At 38.0% G+C, this 18,660-nt stretch overlaps 1 protein-coding gene across 1 annotated transcript in view; it reads left to right on the plus strand.

Moving 5' to 3' along the window:
* The window catches only part of notch2 (notch receptor 2), a 95,803-nt gene that overhangs the window by 49,618 nt on the left and 27,525 nt on the right, over positions 1 to 18,660 (plus strand). Inside the window, 9 exon segments of the mRNA XM_022670193.2 lie at positions 3,687 to 3,943; positions 5,421 to 5,762; positions 7,686 to 7,808; positions 10,484 to 10,717; positions 10,944 to 11,099; positions 13,604 to 13,789; positions 14,905 to 15,018; positions 16,309 to 16,422; positions 17,638 to 17,871. Coding sequence (XP_022525914.2) covers positions 3,687 to 3,943; positions 5,421 to 5,762; positions 7,686 to 7,808; positions 10,484 to 10,717; positions 10,944 to 11,099; positions 13,604 to 13,789; positions 14,905 to 15,018; positions 16,309 to 16,422; positions 17,638 to 17,871 — 1,760 coding nt within the window.

The following is an 18,660-nucleotide window of genomic DNA, read 5'->3' on the forward strand; positions in this document are numbered from 1 at the left end:
TATATAATTACAGTATATTTAGTATTTTTCACACTATAAGGCGCACCGGATTTTAAGGCGCACTATCAATAAACATCTACTTTCTGGTTTATTTTTAGACATAAGAGGCACCGTATTATAAGGCACATTATGTGACACAGGTGTGTCGCCCATTTTTTTCTTCTGTTTTAGCTAAAGCTAAGCTAAGTTAAGTAAACCAAAAAAAAAAACGTAATTAGTAAAAAAATAATAAAGAGCTGGATGTTAATCTAGAATCTGTTTATTTGGGTGAGTAAAGCGCTTCTGTTTATTTACAGTGAGCTCAGATTTCCAGATTTCCGCTAATACCTCCCGATAGCAGCGCTACACTGAGGAACCCTGAGTGTTCCAGTTAGGTTGATATTAGCTAACGGTTCCTTCCGCGTAGCTTGTTTTAACACTTGGTAAACACGCAGGCTATTGAGCAAGAGCAAAAGAGCAAGTGCTTAGCACAGTTAGCGGGTAATGCTAATACTGACTGCTTCAGCAGTGCTGACTGGAGTTAGCAGCAGGCCACAGGCTGATAATACTCATCTCTGAGCGGTGAAAGAGCTAGCGCTTAGCATGAGTAGGTTAGTTGCTAATGCTAATACTGCTTCAGCCTCAGTGCTGGAGAACTGAACTAAAACTCCTCTAAAAGTGACTTTACTGCTTCTTACAACCTAATTAGGGAAAATTCAAGCATTTTAAGTGCATTTTATAGTGAATATTTGAATATATAATTGAATATTTTACCTTGATTGCGATTAATAAATGATTATTTTAGTAAACAACTGCCACATTTGTTTTTAGACTGGACAGGATGGAGTTATGTTACTATACGTGTATGATCATAAATGTGCATCACAATATTCTGTCAGTTTTACTGTATATAAGAATTTAATATATTTGTTTGTTTAGTTATTTATATATATATATATATATATATATATATATATATATATATATATATATATTTTTTTTTTTTTTAAGTAACAAAAATATAAAAGTTTTAATTAAACTGTATTGTATTACAGTTTTAAAAAATCTAGATTTATTTTGGGAAAATTAAAGTATTTTAAGTGCGCCTATAGTGTGAAAAATATGATATTTTAAAAAGGAGATTGGGCAAAAATATCAGTCTTTAGATTAGCAAAGCTGGTAAAGTGGTCCTAGAAAGATTTTATTATATATATATATATATATTTAAATATAAACCTGTGGCACAAAAAATACTGAATGCAAATTCAAATACACACAACTACAGCAGAACACACACACAAATACACACACACTGAACTTCCTTCTGCTTTAATGACCTCTGAAACACATTGCACCCTCCCAGCTCTTCCTGTGATGCCCCCGGCGCTGCTGCGCACATGCAGTCACCATCAGTCACCATCAGTCTTTGGGTTGAAGTGCTCTGATATTGACAGAAGTCAGTACAGATGGCAGATTTGTGTGAAGGTGTGCGGGTGGGTATCAGGCTGCCCTTTCTGTGAACAGAAATAGACATAGATGTTTTGAAACAGCTCACACTCACAGTCTCGCACTTCCTGTTGTGTAAAGAAGAGAGTGTTTGAGAAGGTTAAGTATCATCTACCGTTTATCTGAGGTAGGGATATAGTGAGTCTTTCGTGGGGACGATAGAAAAGTGTATATCGTGCTACTTACCTTCTATCATCCCAATCGTTTCTACAGTAATTTCAACAATTATTCATGCAAATATATAAAAAAAGTACGATGAAATGTATTGGCGTGGTCACTTTGCATAAACTCGGTTTATATAAGTGATAATAAAGTAATCTACGCAAAAAAATAGCTTCATAATGTGGTTTTGCCACATGAAGCTGCTTTATAATACCTGTAATAATTTAGAAAAAAAAATAGCTACTGCATCTACCTCATCAGTTTTCATTTGATACATCATATATCATATTGTCATATTTTTCGACGAATAACTGAAAACATACTTAAATGTGGTATATCATGAAATATATTGTTATTGCGATATAAAAAAAATTCAATATCGTGATATATGATTTTTCCCATATCGCCCAGCACTAGTTAGAGGTAAGGAACACCATTGCAATAAATATTTATATAATAATTAGTATTATTCACACTGCTTGTTAGGATTTTTTTTTGTTTTAGACATCTCTTGGGTAATTACGTAAACATACAATTAAACATCAAATTGACCTGGGAACACCATGGTTGTTCCTAAAAAATAAATTAGGATGGTTAAACTTAATTTTACTGTCCCTGCTAGAATTGTTGGCAGCATCCTTTTTTTGCAGCATCCTGTGAACACTGATGTTCAGGACTAGAGGATGACCAACGCAAACGCTTTAGTGTTTAAAAACTCCAGCAGCACTGCTGCAGTGTCTGATCCACTCACTGTACCACCAGAACAACACACATTAACACCTCATACACCACCACCATGACAATCACTGTTATTTACAGCCGTGCTAAGAATCAAAGACCCACCACCCAAATAATAACACTATCTCCTCTGTGGTGGTCCATATCATCCAGCATTGTGTAAAACTTCAGCTCATTTTAACAAGTTTGATTTCTTCATCACTTTTCTCCACCTCAGGGTCAACTTGACATCTCTACAAATATGATAAAGCAAAAAAAAAAAGACGGATGTCTCGCTTTAGGCGTGGTGCACACTAAAACTAGGTCAGTTTTCATTTCCAGAAATGATAAAGTGATGCTGTATCGTGGTGCAACATGATGACAGGAATTGACAACAGTTGAGAAACTCTTGATAATATTTTTTTTTCTTAAGGTTGGCTGTCACGTCTGTCTCAACTAGCACTGATCTTACAGTGTGCAACCGGGCAATATGACCAAAAATGTGTAAAAGGCAATTTCTTTCACAATACAGTTACATTTATTTTATTATTAAAGCTTCTATAAAATATTTGTTATATTAAAGATTTATTTAGTTTTACAGATATTATTTTTCTCCTCTGCTACCAGAAAATTACCTGTTTTTTTTGCATGTATTATTTGTAATAGTGTAAAAGGCTGTAAGCATCAGTACACTTTATTACAAAATGATGAGTTTCTTTAATTTTACCAAATTGAAAACCTCTGGAATATAATCAAGAGGAAGATGGATGATCACAAGCCATCAAACCACCAAACTGAACTGCTTGAATTTTTGTACCAGGAGTAAAGCAGCATAAAGTTATCCAAAAGCAGTGTGTAAGACTGGTGGAGGAGAACATGATGCCAAGATGCATGAAAACTGTGATTAAAAACCAGGGTTATTCCACCAAATATTGATTTCTTAACTCTGAACTCTTAAAACCCTTTATGAATATGAACTTGTTTTCTTTTCTTTGCATTATTTGAGGTCTGAAAGCTCTGCATCTTTTTTTTTTCTTTATTTCAGCCATTTCTCATTTTCTGCAAATAAATGCTCTAAGTTACAATATTTTTATTTGAAATTTGGGAGAAATATTGTCCGTAGTTTATAGAATAAAACAACAACAATGTGAACACTATGAACACTATTCTATTGTGTAGAACTGTTAATCTGTGTTTTAAGCATTATTGTAGTTTTTCACACTGAAGTGGTACTCTAATACCCAGACTTCTAACAGAGACAGAGACAGTGTCTCAGATTTTGATTGATGATGGACGCATGTCTTGTGTGTGTTTGTGTGTAGGTGTGCTCCTGGTTACCTGGGGGAGTACTGCCACCTGTGTGGTCCAGAGTACTGCCTGAACAGAGGGAACTGCACGGTGAACAGGGTGGGGAAGTCGGAGAGTCCGAGCTGTGTGTGTCCTCTGGGCTTTAACGGGCCGCGCTGTGAAACCCAGATCAACTCCACCTGCTACCCCAACAACCCCTGCAGCAACGGAGGAACCTGCGCCCTGCTGCCCAATGACAAATACACCTGCCACTGCACAGCGGGGTGGACAGGTATGGTTATATGGTTATATCTCTCTCTTCACCCCATGGCCCTAGCTTTTACCCATACCACCACTCTGGTTTGCATGTGCACACCAACGGGTAGGGGTGTTTTGATTCTTGTTAGGCTGGAGGGGGTACATTAGGGGAAGGGATAGGGCTTATTAGCTCTAAATACAGAGATTGAGATATGAGAATCACTGGTAAGATGTCGGAACAAGTGACCAAGTCTGTTTTACATAAAATTGGATATTTCTAAACAATACTCAACTATTTTAGAGTTAGTTGAACATTTGTGGGAACATAAACTGTACTATTCAAACTGAGATCTTTCTTTGATTTGAACCAACTTATAATAACTGAGTTTAGTCTGTTTTGTCATTGGCAGCTTCTTTTCCATTGGCTTCTGTCCCAATCTATTTGCATACTGGGTGTGTCCAACAGTTTCTGACTAACACTCACCATCAGTGTGTAGTAGTGATTCCCCCTGGGCTACCTTACAAATAAATCAACTTCCCCTTTAGTTGTAATAACTTGATGTTTTAATTTATGCTAACTCAAGTTTTCATTCCCCATTACTTAACTTTTTTAAGGCAACAATTTCGTAAATTTTTTTAAGTTAAAGTGAATTTAACTTATTGGGCTTACAGTGCAAAGAAACCCACAAATTTCAGTATTTTCCTTGTTAAAACATTAACGATTAGCACTATATCACCATAGTTTAATATGTAGTTTCAATGTTTTATGGCCAAATTCTTCATATCAAGTATAAAAATGTTTAGATTGTTAGTAGTTTGTCTCAGTAGCTAGCTACCTTATCTAACTTTCCCGTTCCACCTTAAATTAATAAAGTGCAACAGATGGCAGAAGCTGCAGCATTTAAGGTGGAACACAAAGATAAAATAAAATAAAAGCTAATCAAAGCTAATTTCAGCTCCCATCAAAGAACTTTAAAGAATAGACAATAATAATGTATTAATTTCTGCACCATCTCCCCCCCTTTTTCTGAAATACATCCTAAAGATAACTAGTTAACCAGCAGCAGCAGCTAGGTTACTGAACTTTACTGAAGCGCTCCTGATGAAGGATCGGGTGCTTAAAGGCTTTCCCAATTTTTAGGGTGAAGGATTTCACCACTTCACTCCCCTTACACTCGAAAAGAAGGGTAAGGGGGTAAGGGGTGAAATGGGATTGGACCTATGAGTCTTACTAAATGTCACTAAATTACATATACAAGGTTTTGTATGGCATTTTTTAGCACATTTACTCATATAGTTTGCAGCTGGAGCCTGCTGCTAGCTGGAGCAGCATTAGCATTACCCGCTAAGCGCAACGCTAGCTCTTTCGCCATTGTCACCCCTGTTCCTTAAAATAGACATTTATTGATAGTGTACCTTATTATCCTGTGCTGCTTATAGTGCAAAAAATATGGTTGTTCCTTATGAGATCACAAGCTCACAAGTCTGTGTGTGTTTGTTCTTTCTCTCAGGTATGAAGTGCGACCGCGAGGACAGTTGTGTGTCTTCTCCTTGTGCTAATGGTGGCATCTGCACGGCTCTACCTGCTGGGAAGTTCTCCTGCACCTGTCCTCCAGGGTACCAGGGAGACCGCTGCCTTAACGACACGGATGAGTGCGCGGTGACGCCGGCGGTGTGCCAGAATGGCGGGCAGTGTGTGAACGTGCCGGGGTCCTACCAGTGCAGCTGTGCGCCGGGGTTTACTGGCCGAAACTGCGAGAGTCCGTACGTTCCCTGCTCTCCGTCCCCCTGCCTGAACGGAGGAACCTGCAGACAGACCTCAGACACCACCTACTGGTGCCACTGCCTACCAGGTAAGAGACTGAGGAGGAATGAGTCAAGTAAAGTCAGTTCAGTTTGTGTGCGTTGAGGAGTCTGACTGCCTGGTGGATGAAGCTGTTGCAGAGACTAGTAGTGGAGGCTCGGATGCTCCTGTATCTTCTGCCGGACGGCATTAGAGCGAAGAGTGCATGTGAGGGATGGGTGGCAGCCAGCATGGTCATTTTTAAAACTTATCATGCTTTTTTGTAAACTTTCTTGTCTGTTAAAATCAGATGCTGCATGAAAGGCTTTCAGAGAGTCCAAAAATCGAACTGATTCAGAGGGCAGGATACAGTCGTCCTAAAACGTTAGGCTTATTCAGTTGTTAAATAGCAGAATTGAAACCATTATGACTGAAACAGGGAAGCCGTATTGTTCTTTTTTTTATGGTTAGATCTGTCTGAATCGACTCCTCCTGCAGCAGCACAGCAGAAAAACTGATATCAGATCTCTTTCAGTATTACTCCTATTATACATGTTACTCGGTCTACTGAACGATTACTGCTGGAGTTCAGTCTGGATGATCCAGAAATCCCAGCATGGCTTCATCTCAGTAAGATCCTGTAATGCCAGGTTCACACTACACATGATTTTGGGCCAGTTTTTCAGTCGCCGGCAGTTTTTCGTTGATCGCCGACAAAAACTCTGCTCAGAGGGAAATCGGGGATCGCTCGGCGCTCGCGCTGTTGAGTCTCAAAATCTGGCAAATATTCGACATGTATAATATCTGACTCAGTCGGCGACTAGGAGTCAGGAGCAGCGGCTACCTACAGCCAATAAGATTACAGAAAGAGAGACTGAACCACGGGTCCAAAACTCACCAGAGCTGTTTATACCATTCCCCCGGTTATATCATTAAATTACTATTAAACTCTAGAGGGAGCCCATGAGTGAGTCCTTTATGAATAGGGGTGAAACTATACATTAAAAATAATTATAAAGTACTTGTTCTGAATATTTCTTTAAATTTACAAAGTACAATAATGTATTTTACTAAAAAAAACAATTTAAATTTATCAAAAGAAAACAGTGTTACAGTGTTTTACACTGTTAAACACTAGCATAGATAGATAGATAGATAGATAGATAGATAGATAGATAGATAGATAGATAGATAGATAGATATAGTTCTGTGTTGAGGACACAAGTACATATTTCAATATAGAACTTATCAGACATTTATAAACTTTATAAATGATTTTGCTCAGTTGCTTCATATGAACTTGTTCGTGTTGGACTCACTTTAAGTGCGTATTCTCCTCTGTAGAGATTCTCAGGCACGGCGGCGTCGCTAGTTTTCGTGTGCGTTTAATTCAGGTGTGTTAATCTCGTGAGATGAGTCCGCGATTTCCCACAGTGAGAAATCGTGTAATTTGTGACCCCGTGTCGCTGATCTGTCATTACGTGTGAAAGTCTCAACAACTGAAGGACTTTTAGGACGATTACAGCACAACCGGTCGTGTAGTGTGAACAAAAAGTGGTGTAGTGTGAACCTGGCCTAACCCGCCGTGTGCCGTCACTTCCTTCTCCCGCATTCCTGCTCCCAGTGTGTCAGTTTGAATGTTTTGGCACTGAAATGCAGGAACTGGTGCAATTCCTTTTCCAAGTTTCGTCTTTAAAGGAGACGTGTGTTGGCACAACACCGCAGCAAGCCGTGACCAGCGTCTGCCCCGGGGGTGGGAATTCAATCCGTGGGAAAGCTGAAGTTCAGTCCTGATTAAAATATCTGTGATTGCTGGTGAATAATGTGATACGCTGCTGACAGCTGGAGTTAATTAAAGGATTGTGTGTGTGTGTGTTCTTTTTTTTTAAATAAAAAATACATACAATTCATAGCTTATTTAATACTTTATTATAGTGTTTTAAAACTCCATCTCTCTTTCTCTCTCTTTCTCTCTCTCTCTTTCTGTACTCAGGTTTTACTGGCGACAACTGTGAGGTGAATATTGACGACTGTCCGGATCATAAGTGTCAGAATGGAGCGACCTGCATGGACGGAGTTAACACCTATAACTGCCAGTGTCCTCCTGAGTGGACAGGTGAGACACAATTTGTGCTTTGTGTTAAAGGACAGCAAATTAGACTGAATATCAGATCAGACTGAACCGTCAAGTAATTTTGCAGTGAAATTTTTAATTCTTTAAAACTACAGTATTTTTTAACCTTTGGTCTAAATAATTAAATAGATGTGTCTTAATATAAATAAGAGACCACTTAAAAATGATGAGCTTTTTTTTTTATTTTGCCAAATTGAAAACCTCATCACAAGCCATCAAACCAATCAAGCTGAACTGCTTGAATTTTTGCAGCAGGAGTGAAGCAGCATAAAGTTATCCAAAAGCAGTGTGTAAGACTGGTGGAGGAGAACATGATGCCAAGATGCATTATGACAACTGTGATTAAAAACCAACCAGGGTTATTCCACCAAATATTGATTTCTGAACTCTTAAATCTTTATGAATATGAACTTTTCTTTTCTTTGTATTATTTGAGGTCTGAAAGCTCTGCGTCTTTTTTGTTATTTCAGTCATTTCTCATTTTCTATAAATAAATGCTCTAAATAACAATATTTTATTTGTAATTTGGGAGAAATGTTTATAGAATAAAACAACATTTTTATTTTGCACAAACATATACCAATAAATAGGACAATTAGAGAACTTTGAAGTATATATATATATATATATATAGAGAGAGAGAGAGAGAGAGAGAGAGAGAGAGAAAATATATATATATATATAAATATATATAAATATATACAGCAAATATCTTTCTTTTTTATTGAGCTAAACTGCTGATAAGGTGCAGTTTAATCTGATATATTAGCCAGATAATATACTGCTATGAACAAACTCTTAACACAATATATAATATAATATACTGTAAATACGGTAACGTTTTTTTGTATCAAATTTGATGCATCCACAGATAATTACTCAGCATATTTTAACACAAACTAACACATATATAAAACAGACAGTTTTAAAGACGTAACCTCGCTGCTCAGTTTAGTTTTATCTGTTCAGTCTCCATCCTGTCTGCTTACTCTTTATAACCAGGACCAGCTCCTTGCTGCTGACTGTTTATCAGATAACTCTGGTAAACATTATGTCTTGTGCATGACTGTGCATAATTTACAGCCTATCAGCCACATGTATGTGTGAGCTCTTAGCTGCGTCACTAAACTCACGCCTGAGTTTATTTAAGATTTATCAGATTGCATGTGTTTATAAGCCCTAAAACACAGTTCTGAGTTTAAAAAATGTCAGTAGGGTTTAATTAAAATATAGAAATACAGCCAGCAATGTAGCATGACGTGGTTTAATAGGTATTCATTAAATCATATTTTAATAAAAGTCTTTTTAGACCTTTTTAAGACTAAAATATGATTGTGTATATGTCTTATTAGCTTCCATATGATACATAAGACACATATCAGTTGAGGCATTTTACTGAATAGTGCTCATATGTTAACTGGGAAGTTGTGACTAGTTTCACTTTCATGGATCTTCTTAAAGGGACATGATACAAAGTTTTCTTTTTTTCTTTATAATTTAAATGAGAAAAAAGCATAATACAAGCAATTTTTACAGCCTTTTTTTAACCCGGTACTTTCCCTGCACTGATTTGTTTATTTTTCTTTATTCATACACTCACTATGTTTTACGCTGTCAGAAAGGACAGATGCAGTTTGTTAAAAAAAAGTATATTGCGTTTAATGATTTTAACTAAAACTAAATTTTAACAAAATGTTAAAATTGCCCGTGTCGCCCAGCCCCACAAACAACCCACTACAAAAAAAGCCTTATTCAAAGCTGATAAAGTCTAAAAATAAAGAAAAAATAAGGATGAAATAAACTATTATATTGTGTAAGCTATAAGCTATATTGGAATAATATGTCTAAAACATTATAGAATATCTGGGTTGTAAACCAAGAAAGTTGCCTTAAACCAAGAAGTAAAAATAAGTCACAATAACAGTGTTGTAAATAGGCTTGTAAAACCATATCTGAGCACGATTTATCCATCAAAAACAACCTAAAAACTCAATAAATGTATTTTAAGCTTAGCTGACATGCTAAAACTCGTGAAAATTACCATGAAATGTTACCTCTTAGGAAGGCCCACACCTGCATGTATCTTTAATTTAATTTATTGAATTAAATTTATTTTATATTTATTTTTTCCCATTTTCTTTCCGATTTACACGGTCAATTACTCAACCCACTCATTAGGACTGCCCCTATCACTAGTGATGCCACAACACCAGAAGAGTGAAGACTAGCACATTCCTCATGTGATGCGACACATGTGAAGTCAGACTCCTCCTCTTTTTGAACTGCTGCTGATGCAGTATTGCAGAGTAGCATCACAGCGCTAGCACTCGGAGAAAAGCGCAGCGACTTGGTTTTGATGCATCAGCTCACAGACGCAACCTTGTACTGATCGACATCACCCTAGGAGTGATGAATGCTTGGGAAAGAGCGCCATCTACTGTAACCACCCAGAGAGAGTGAGGGCAATTGTGCTCTCTCAGGGCTCCAGCAGCTGATGGCAATTATTGAAGTGCAGCTTCCTTTAGCCTACATTGGACATGGCAAAAGTCAAAAAGTCATGGGACACTAGCATTTTATTTATTTAGCAACTCTATGAGTAAATCTGCCTCCCAGTGTTTAAACCCCTGCTTTCGTTTTCCCTCGTTTTTGATCTTTAGGTCAGTTTTGCACGGACGACGTGGACGAGTGTCGGCTGCAACCCAATGCGTGTCAGAATGGCGGCACCTGCAGCAACATGCACGGCGGCTACACCTGCGTGTGTGTGAACGGCTGGAGCGGGCTGGACTGCTCTGAGAACATTGACGACTGCGCCGTCATGCCCTGCACAGCGGGGTCAACCTGTCTGGATCGTGTGGCATCCTTCTTCTGCAGCTGCCCATTCGGCAAGACCGGTGAGGATCCAGTGTTTTACAGAACCTTCTGGGTTCTTATAGCTTTAATAATAATAACCTTATATTGAAATGTGCCATTATGAGCCGGTTTATACCTGAAAATAAGGGGATTGGACTGTCTCTACTGTATATCAAAGCTTGGGCACACTTGGCAAGTGTAAACAGGCTCTATATGATCCTCTTGTGAGTATAAGAGTGTGTGTGTGTGTGTTTTCTTGCTCTGCAGGTTTGCTGTGTCACATTGATGATGCGTGCATCAGTAACCCGTGCAAGGCGGGATCACAGTGTGACACCAACCCGGTCAACGGCAAATTCAACTGTAACTGTCCCTCCGGCTACAAGGGCACCACCTGCAACGATGACATCAACGAGTGCACCATCGGTGAGCCTATTAGAGTCTGTCTCTCTCTCTCTAAATCCCTCCATCCCTGTATCTCTCTCTGTCTCTGTCTCTCTCTCTGTATATCTGTCTCTCTCTCTCTCTCTTTATCCCTCCATCCCTGTATCTATCTCTTTCTCTCTCTCTGTATATCTGTCTCTCTCTCTGTATATCTGTCTCTCTCTCTCTCTCTATTTATCCCTCCATCCCTGTATCTATCTCTTTCTCTCTCTCTGTATATCTGTCTCTCTCTCTGTATATCTGTCTCTCTCTCTCTCTCTATTTATCCCTCCATCCCTGTATCTATCTCTTTCTCTCTCTCTGTATATCTGTCTCTCTCTCTCTCTCTCTCTCTCTGTATATCTGTCTCTCTCTCTCTCTCTCTCTGTATATCTGTCTCTCTCTCACTCTAAATACCTGTATCTCTCTCTCTCTGTATAGCTGTATCTCTCTCTCTCTCTCTCTCTCTCTTTGTATATCTGTCTCTCTCTTTCTTTCTGTATCCCTGTATCTATCTCTCTCTGTATACCTGTTTCTCTCTCTTTGTATACCTGTATCTCTCTCTCTCTCTCTCTCTCTCTTTCTATATATCTGTCTCTCTCTCACTTTCTTTCTCTCTGTGTATATCTGTCTCTCTCTCTCTCTCTCTGTATATTTGTCTCTCTCTTTCTCTCTGTATCCCTGTTATTTCTCTCTCTCTCTGTATACCTGTATCTCTCTCTCTCTCTCTCTCTCTCTCTCTCCCTCTCTCTGTATATCTCTCTCATCTGTATACCTGTATCTCTCTCTCTCTCTGTATATCTGTCTCTCTCTTTCTCTCTGTATATCTGTCTCTCTCTCTCTCTCAGTTTATTAAGCTTTTTTTTAGGCAAGACTCCATTTATCAATATAGTGATGTTTTGATTCAAGCACTCAGTACCGGTATCTGTCCTATAATCTGATATAATGTTATCCTTAACAACACCACAGATACCATTTGCAACACCTTACCAACCACTTAGCAACGCCATAGCAACCACATAGAAACACCTTAGCAATCACCATGGATAGCTTTTTGTAAAGAAACTTTATTACAAAATTCTCCGCCTCTTTTTTAAGGGTAGCCAGCGCGCTCTGAGGAAAGCGCAGCGACTCGGTTCTGATACAACAGCTCACAGACGCAGCTTTGTGCTGATTGACATCACCCTAGGAGTGATGAGGGGAAAAAGCGCCATCTACTGTACCCACCCAGAGAGAGCAAGACCAATTGTGCTCTCTCAGGGCTCCAACAGCTGATGGCAAGCTGCATGAACGGGATTCGAACCAGCGATCTCCCAAACACTGATATCATCACTTTCATTAAAATAAGAAGGACTAGTGGTTTTCCATTTCCTCTCCTTTTTCTTGCATGTCAGTGCATTACTGACTTGCTTTACTCTGTCTCTATCTCCCCCTGTTGATCAGATAATCTCTAAAGTCGTATTTTTTGCATGTTGCGGAGTCTGTGACCTTCCTGTTAAACTTTCAGTCAGAGATGTAAAAGGAGATTTAGAGAGAAAGGCTTCTGGCATCAGTTGGGGCTTTCCACACTGATTAGTCTCACCAACAGACCTTCATTTAGCAGCATCTCTTTAGTTATCTCTAAAGAGCTGGAAAACCATTGGCCGATAACGTACCAGCATTATGATCAATGTTTTAAATTCATTTAACGCAAATTTTCATGTAGAAATGTGTGAAAAATATTTTTTTTTAGCAAAATAAATAGACAATTGTGTTCTGGCACATGGTGCCAAGGTTATTCAACTCATAGACTGTGTATAGCTGGACAGAGCATCGTCTCTCAAAAGTGAAGCCACCACAGGTCAGGCGCCCCCTGCTGTTCGGTTGCAGAAAGCTGTGTAACCCCACCCATCCCCATAGGTTTCAATGGCAAAACAGACAACTTTCAATCACGTTTTTTTCTAATATACTGTAATTCTACCTCCTTTATTTAAATGCAACAGCTAGTGTAACCTCTGATTATATTGTACAATTTTTATATCCCCACATAATTCGTTTTTTAAAATGTTATTCAGCTCTATTAAAAAAAAGTGTGGTTATTGTAAAAGTGATGGTTATGGGCGGGACCAATAACAGACCGTCAGCTCCGCTCTGCTCCGCACTGCAGCCTGTGACCTCGAGGCAGCTCTCAGGGGCGGGGTTATTTAAATGAGTCGTTCTTTCTTTCCCTCCCCTGGTCTCTACTGCGCTCTACAGACTCGGGTTTCAGGATCGCCAACATGGCGGAAGATTTTGACTTCCTTTTCATTGAATAAATGGGAACGGCGACACGGCGTCCATCTTTGTTTACAGTCTCTGATTCAAATAGTCTATCCAGATTTACTGTCTAGAAAAGATTGTGTTATCAGCATGGTGGATATAATTGTTTGTTATGTTATATTATACTATATTTGATATCTACTCTGAATTATAAATTAATTAATTAATTAAATAACAGATCTTTTTTTTTTCTTTTCTGTTATTATCAGGGCCCAACCCGTGTGAACATGGCGGCACCTGTGTGAACACTGAGGGCTCGTTTACCTGCCAGTGTGCGCGTGGATACAGCGGCCCGCGCTGCGAGCAGGACGTGAACGAGTGCGGCTCCAATCCCTGCCAAAACGATGCCACCTGCTTGGACCAGATCGGAGATTACACCTGCATCTGCATGCCAGGTAATCTGTCTCTCTCTCTCTCTTTCTCTCTCTCTCTCTCTCTCTCTCTCTCTCTCCCTCTTTCTCTCTTTCTTACTCGCACACACACAAACACACACATTGAATTAATCACTTACATAATCATATACTGTACATCTAGCTGTGAAATAAAACTAAACATAAACTTAGATAAAATTCCATACAGCAACATTCCAAATATTGGAATATTATTATGTATTAGGAGTGGGAATCTCTAGGCACCTTACGATTCGACTGATTACGTTTCAGCGGTCTGCAATGCGATAAAAAAAAAATGTAATCTTATCTTATCAGTCAAGCATTTTGATGCATATTTACTATTATTACATTTTACTATTACTATATTATACTTTTTCCTCATTGCAAGACTACTTGGTACTTTTGAAGTAAAGTATCTATAATGATCCATAATTAAACCCCCTATTTAATAGGCTCTTTGACACTAGATTACTATTCTATTCTATTTACTTGAAAAAAGAATAGTTATGACTGATTATGATTATGATTAAAAAATCCAGGATTTCTGGAAGTTGTTAGGGTTGTATTAAAACCAGAAACAAGGAAAGCAGAAACAGAACGGTGATTATAATGTTATGGCTGATCAGTATAAAATATATACTGAGCTGTGCTTTTTGTTTATCTCAGGGCTTATCTAAGTTTTTAGCTTTTTAAATGATCATATTGTAATATGCCGGGTTACTGAGTTTAACTGGGAGCTTTAATGGAGGAAATAGACTCTAAATAAAGGGAATATATTAGGCTTAGCAGGGATGGTCGTTCCAGGACACTCTATTAAAAAAAGGTGTGGTTATTGTAAAAGTGATGGTTATGGGCGGGACCAATAACAGGACACTGGTGCCATTAAACACCAATATTTTATCCCGTATACACTGCTTCTGCTTTCAGTTAAATAATATAACAATTATACAACAATTATATATACACAAAATAATAATTTTATTACGATTTTAACGTGTTCATTATATATTTAATGATTTAACTGAGTATCATTGAGCCTTATTGGTTAGTGTAATGAACGGTGAATGAACACAGCTGTTTCTGTATATGTGTGTGTGTGTGTGTGTGTGTGTGTGTAGGTTTTGAAGGATCCCACTGTGAGATCGATGTGGATGAGTGTGCCAGTTCACCCTGCCTCAACGGTGGCACCTGTCTGAACCAGGTCAGCCGCTTCATCTGTGACTGCCCTAAAGGTGAGACTTATACACACACACACACACAAACACACCCACAAACACACACACACACACACCAATCTGTCAGTTTAAGCAGATCATATATTAACAAACCACATATTTCATGCTTTTCACTGGAACAGCTGTGGAAATACTGTATACAGGGTTCGCACGGTCATGAAAAATAAAAGTTTTGGAAAAATAAAAATACACAGAAGGTTTTGGAAAAGTCATGAAAATTTGGTCTACAAATCTCTGAGTTTACATGTATCCATGGAGAAAATCTACGTTGTGCTGACAAAATACGTCAGCTCAGAGTTTATTCAGTAATTTAGCACTAAAACAATGAATCTCACATACATTTTATTATAAAGAAAAATTGTGTGTCAGATTAATTAGATTAGATCTACTATAATTAATTGTTGTTTGTAGTTTTAGTTGATTTTTGGGTTGGGTTTTATTGTCCATGTCTGCACTGATTTTAAAAATGTTTTAAAAAATCGTATGGTCATGAAAATTAGCCTTGAAGGCAGGAAAAAGTCATGAAAAAAAAAATCATGGAAATTTCCTGGTTTAAAATGTGTATGAACCCTGTGCATAGAACAGACTGCTAAAAAGGACTATTTTTTTAGACAGTGCACTACAATCATGCAATAGAAAATATTGTATTAGAATGCAATTAAAAATAATTTTACAGCATTAAATGATCTATTGGACTGCTGTATTGTTATATTTAATTATAATTATACCAAATAATGTACAGAACAGAATAGAAGAGATTAAGGAGTCTGTCTGTCTGTCTATCTATCTATCTATCTATCTATCTATCTATCTATCTATCTATCTATCTATCTATCTATCTATCTATCTATCTATCTATCTATCTATCTATCTATCTATCTAAACTTCCCTCCTGATTGGTTTATAATATTCTGATACTTCTTGTTTATACAGTGGTTACTTTTTAGGCCAGTGTTTAGTTCTGTTCTGAAACATGGACCCTGTTTTATTTATTTATTTTTCTAACTTCAGCATGTGAGCATAGTTAGCGTAATAAAATACCTGAGCTGACAGGTTATTCATCTCTTTACTGTCTATTTATAGACTTATTTACTCACCAGACTTCAGACTGAAGTTCTTCTGTCTGTTTAGGCTGTAAAAAGTGGAGAGGTTTAGTAGCCACACAGTCTGCAGAGTTTATACGCTGTTTATCTGTGGGAGATCTTGTGAAACCCTCACTTTAATGTTTTTTTTTGTGTGTGTGTTTGTGTGTGTGTGTGTGTGTTTGTGTGTGTGTGTGTCTATTAGGCTTCAGTGGAGAGATGTGTCAGGTGGATATAGATGAGTGTGCCAGCACCCCCTGTCAGAACGGAGCCTACTGCATCGACCGGCCCAACGGCTACGAGTGCTACTGTTCAGAAGGTACTGAAACAAGGCTCAATACAACAATACAGTTAGAATCACGCATAATTCTTTTCTAAATCAATGCTGGTATTACAAACATCTAGCATCATCAGATAAAAGGTGCTGTTCCAGAATTTGTTTACTCAACATACTTCTAATAATTCTATAACCAAAGATTTTAGGGTTACAAGATATTGGAAAAAATTAACATTGCAAATGTTCCTTTTTCATTTATATATACCACAATTTTGAACAATGCAAGGCTCATGACGTCACCAGACGAGCTCAACTCAAAACCCGAGGAAAATAGCAAAACAACCCTTTAATCAGGCATTTATTTATTATTTTTTTAAAAGGTGAATAAGAGCGTTTTTCTGATATTAAAAGCGTGAATTCAGCTGTAACTGGAAATATCTGCGCTGCAAAACTGTGCAGGACTGAGGTACACAGCTTTCCTGGATGGAGGCCATGCGGTTGGTTACCTCGTGTTCACTCCTGCCCTCCCCTCGCGCTCCCCCTCCCCCTCATGCTTCTCAGGCAGCAGCAGCCTGTCACTCACACAGACACAGAGACAGCGCTGTGTATCTACTTCTTGTGTCAACATGACGTGTTTGATTTAATCACTTTAAGTGACATCGCATCTCCTGTAATATGACTATTATGCATGCGCTCATCGCAATGGCAATTCTGAAACATTTAAAATATATTGTGCAACCCTAATAGATTTATATTTTATGGCTACAGATCACTCCAGTGCACTGTTGCTCTTAGTACAAGTCAGTAAATATTATTTATCCTTGTTTTTTTTTTTTGTTTTTTTTTTTATTATACTATCCCATTTTCACACTAATTTACAAAAGTCAATTGTCCAGCTCACTCATAGGACTCATTAGAACCCCTATAATAGTAATTCTCCAACACCAGGGGGTTGGAGACTATCTCATGTCTCTTTCATTACACGTGAAGTCAGCCACCGCCTCTTTTATAACTGAGTAGCATCACAGCGCACTCGGTTCCGATACATAAGCTCACAGACGCAGCCTTGTGCTAATCAACATCACCCTCTGGAGTGTTGTGGGGAAAGAGTGCCATCTACTGTACCCACCCAGAGAGAGAGCAAGGCCAATTGTGCTCTCTCAGGGCTCCGGCAGCTGATAGCAAGCTGCATGAACAGGATTCAAACCAGCGTTTTTCTTCTAATCCTCTCTCTCTCTGCTCTTGTTCTCTCCTCAGGATATTCCGGTCCTCTGTGTAATGAGAACATCAACGACTGTGACCCCGAACCCTGCCACCACGGTACGTGTGTGGACGGCATTGCCACGTACACCTGCGAGTGTGAGCCGGGCTTCATGGGTCCTAAATGCAGCGAGCTGATTAACGAGTGCCACAGTAACCCCTGCCAGAACGGAGGCCGGTGCATCAACCTTGTTAATAAGTACTTCTGCAACTGCCTGCCTGGGACCTCTGGTGAGTTATGGAATATACACACACACACACACGCACACACGCACAAACACACACACTAGAGCTGAGCGATATAGCCCAAAAAAAAAAAAAAAAATCTTCAATTTATTTTTAAAAAATACAATTTTTGATATTTATTGATTTCCCCCTACTAAAACTACTGAAACTAAGTTTTTAAATATTTAGTTTTTACTTAAATGTCCCTTTTGTGGTTAAAATGCAACCAGAAACAAGCAAAAGAAACTATTGTAAACAGTAAGAACATCCAGTAACTTTCAGAAAGCTTTCTCCAACATAGTTTAGTTACTGACACATTAAGAAAAGATAAGATAAGATAAGATCTATTTTGGAGAAAATATATTTTAAACTAACAAATACATAGTCAGTTAAGAGTTAATAATTTTAAGCCTACACAATGAAGCTTTTAGGATTAATAATATGTTTAATGATTAACATATTATTAAATAAATCATTTTAAGCCTATTGTAATCTCTTTCGATTATAGTTTAGTTGATTTTTGTTTTTTAAAAATCGTATGGTCATGAAAATTTGCCTTAAAGGCATAGAAAAGTTGGATTAAAATGATATGAACCCTGTCCATAGACAATTAATTGTTTGCTTAAATACACTAATATTTATTTTTTAAATATTTTTTTCGTTACAATTAAATTCTTTTCCTTAGGGTCCTGACAGTTCACAACAGAATTTTGTGTACTGGATTTTCCAGTTACAGACTACTGACTGGACCTGAAGCTTTAATGTCAAAAATACAGGAAAAATAGAAGTGTTCTA

Source organism: Astyanax mexicanus, chromosome 12 (assembly GCF_023375975.1).
Source record: "Astyanax mexicanus isolate ESR-SI-001 chromosome 12, AstMex3_surface, whole genome shotgun sequence".
Lineage (NCBI taxonomy): Eukaryota > Metazoa > Chordata > Actinopteri > Characiformes > Acestrorhamphidae > Astyanax > Astyanax mexicanus.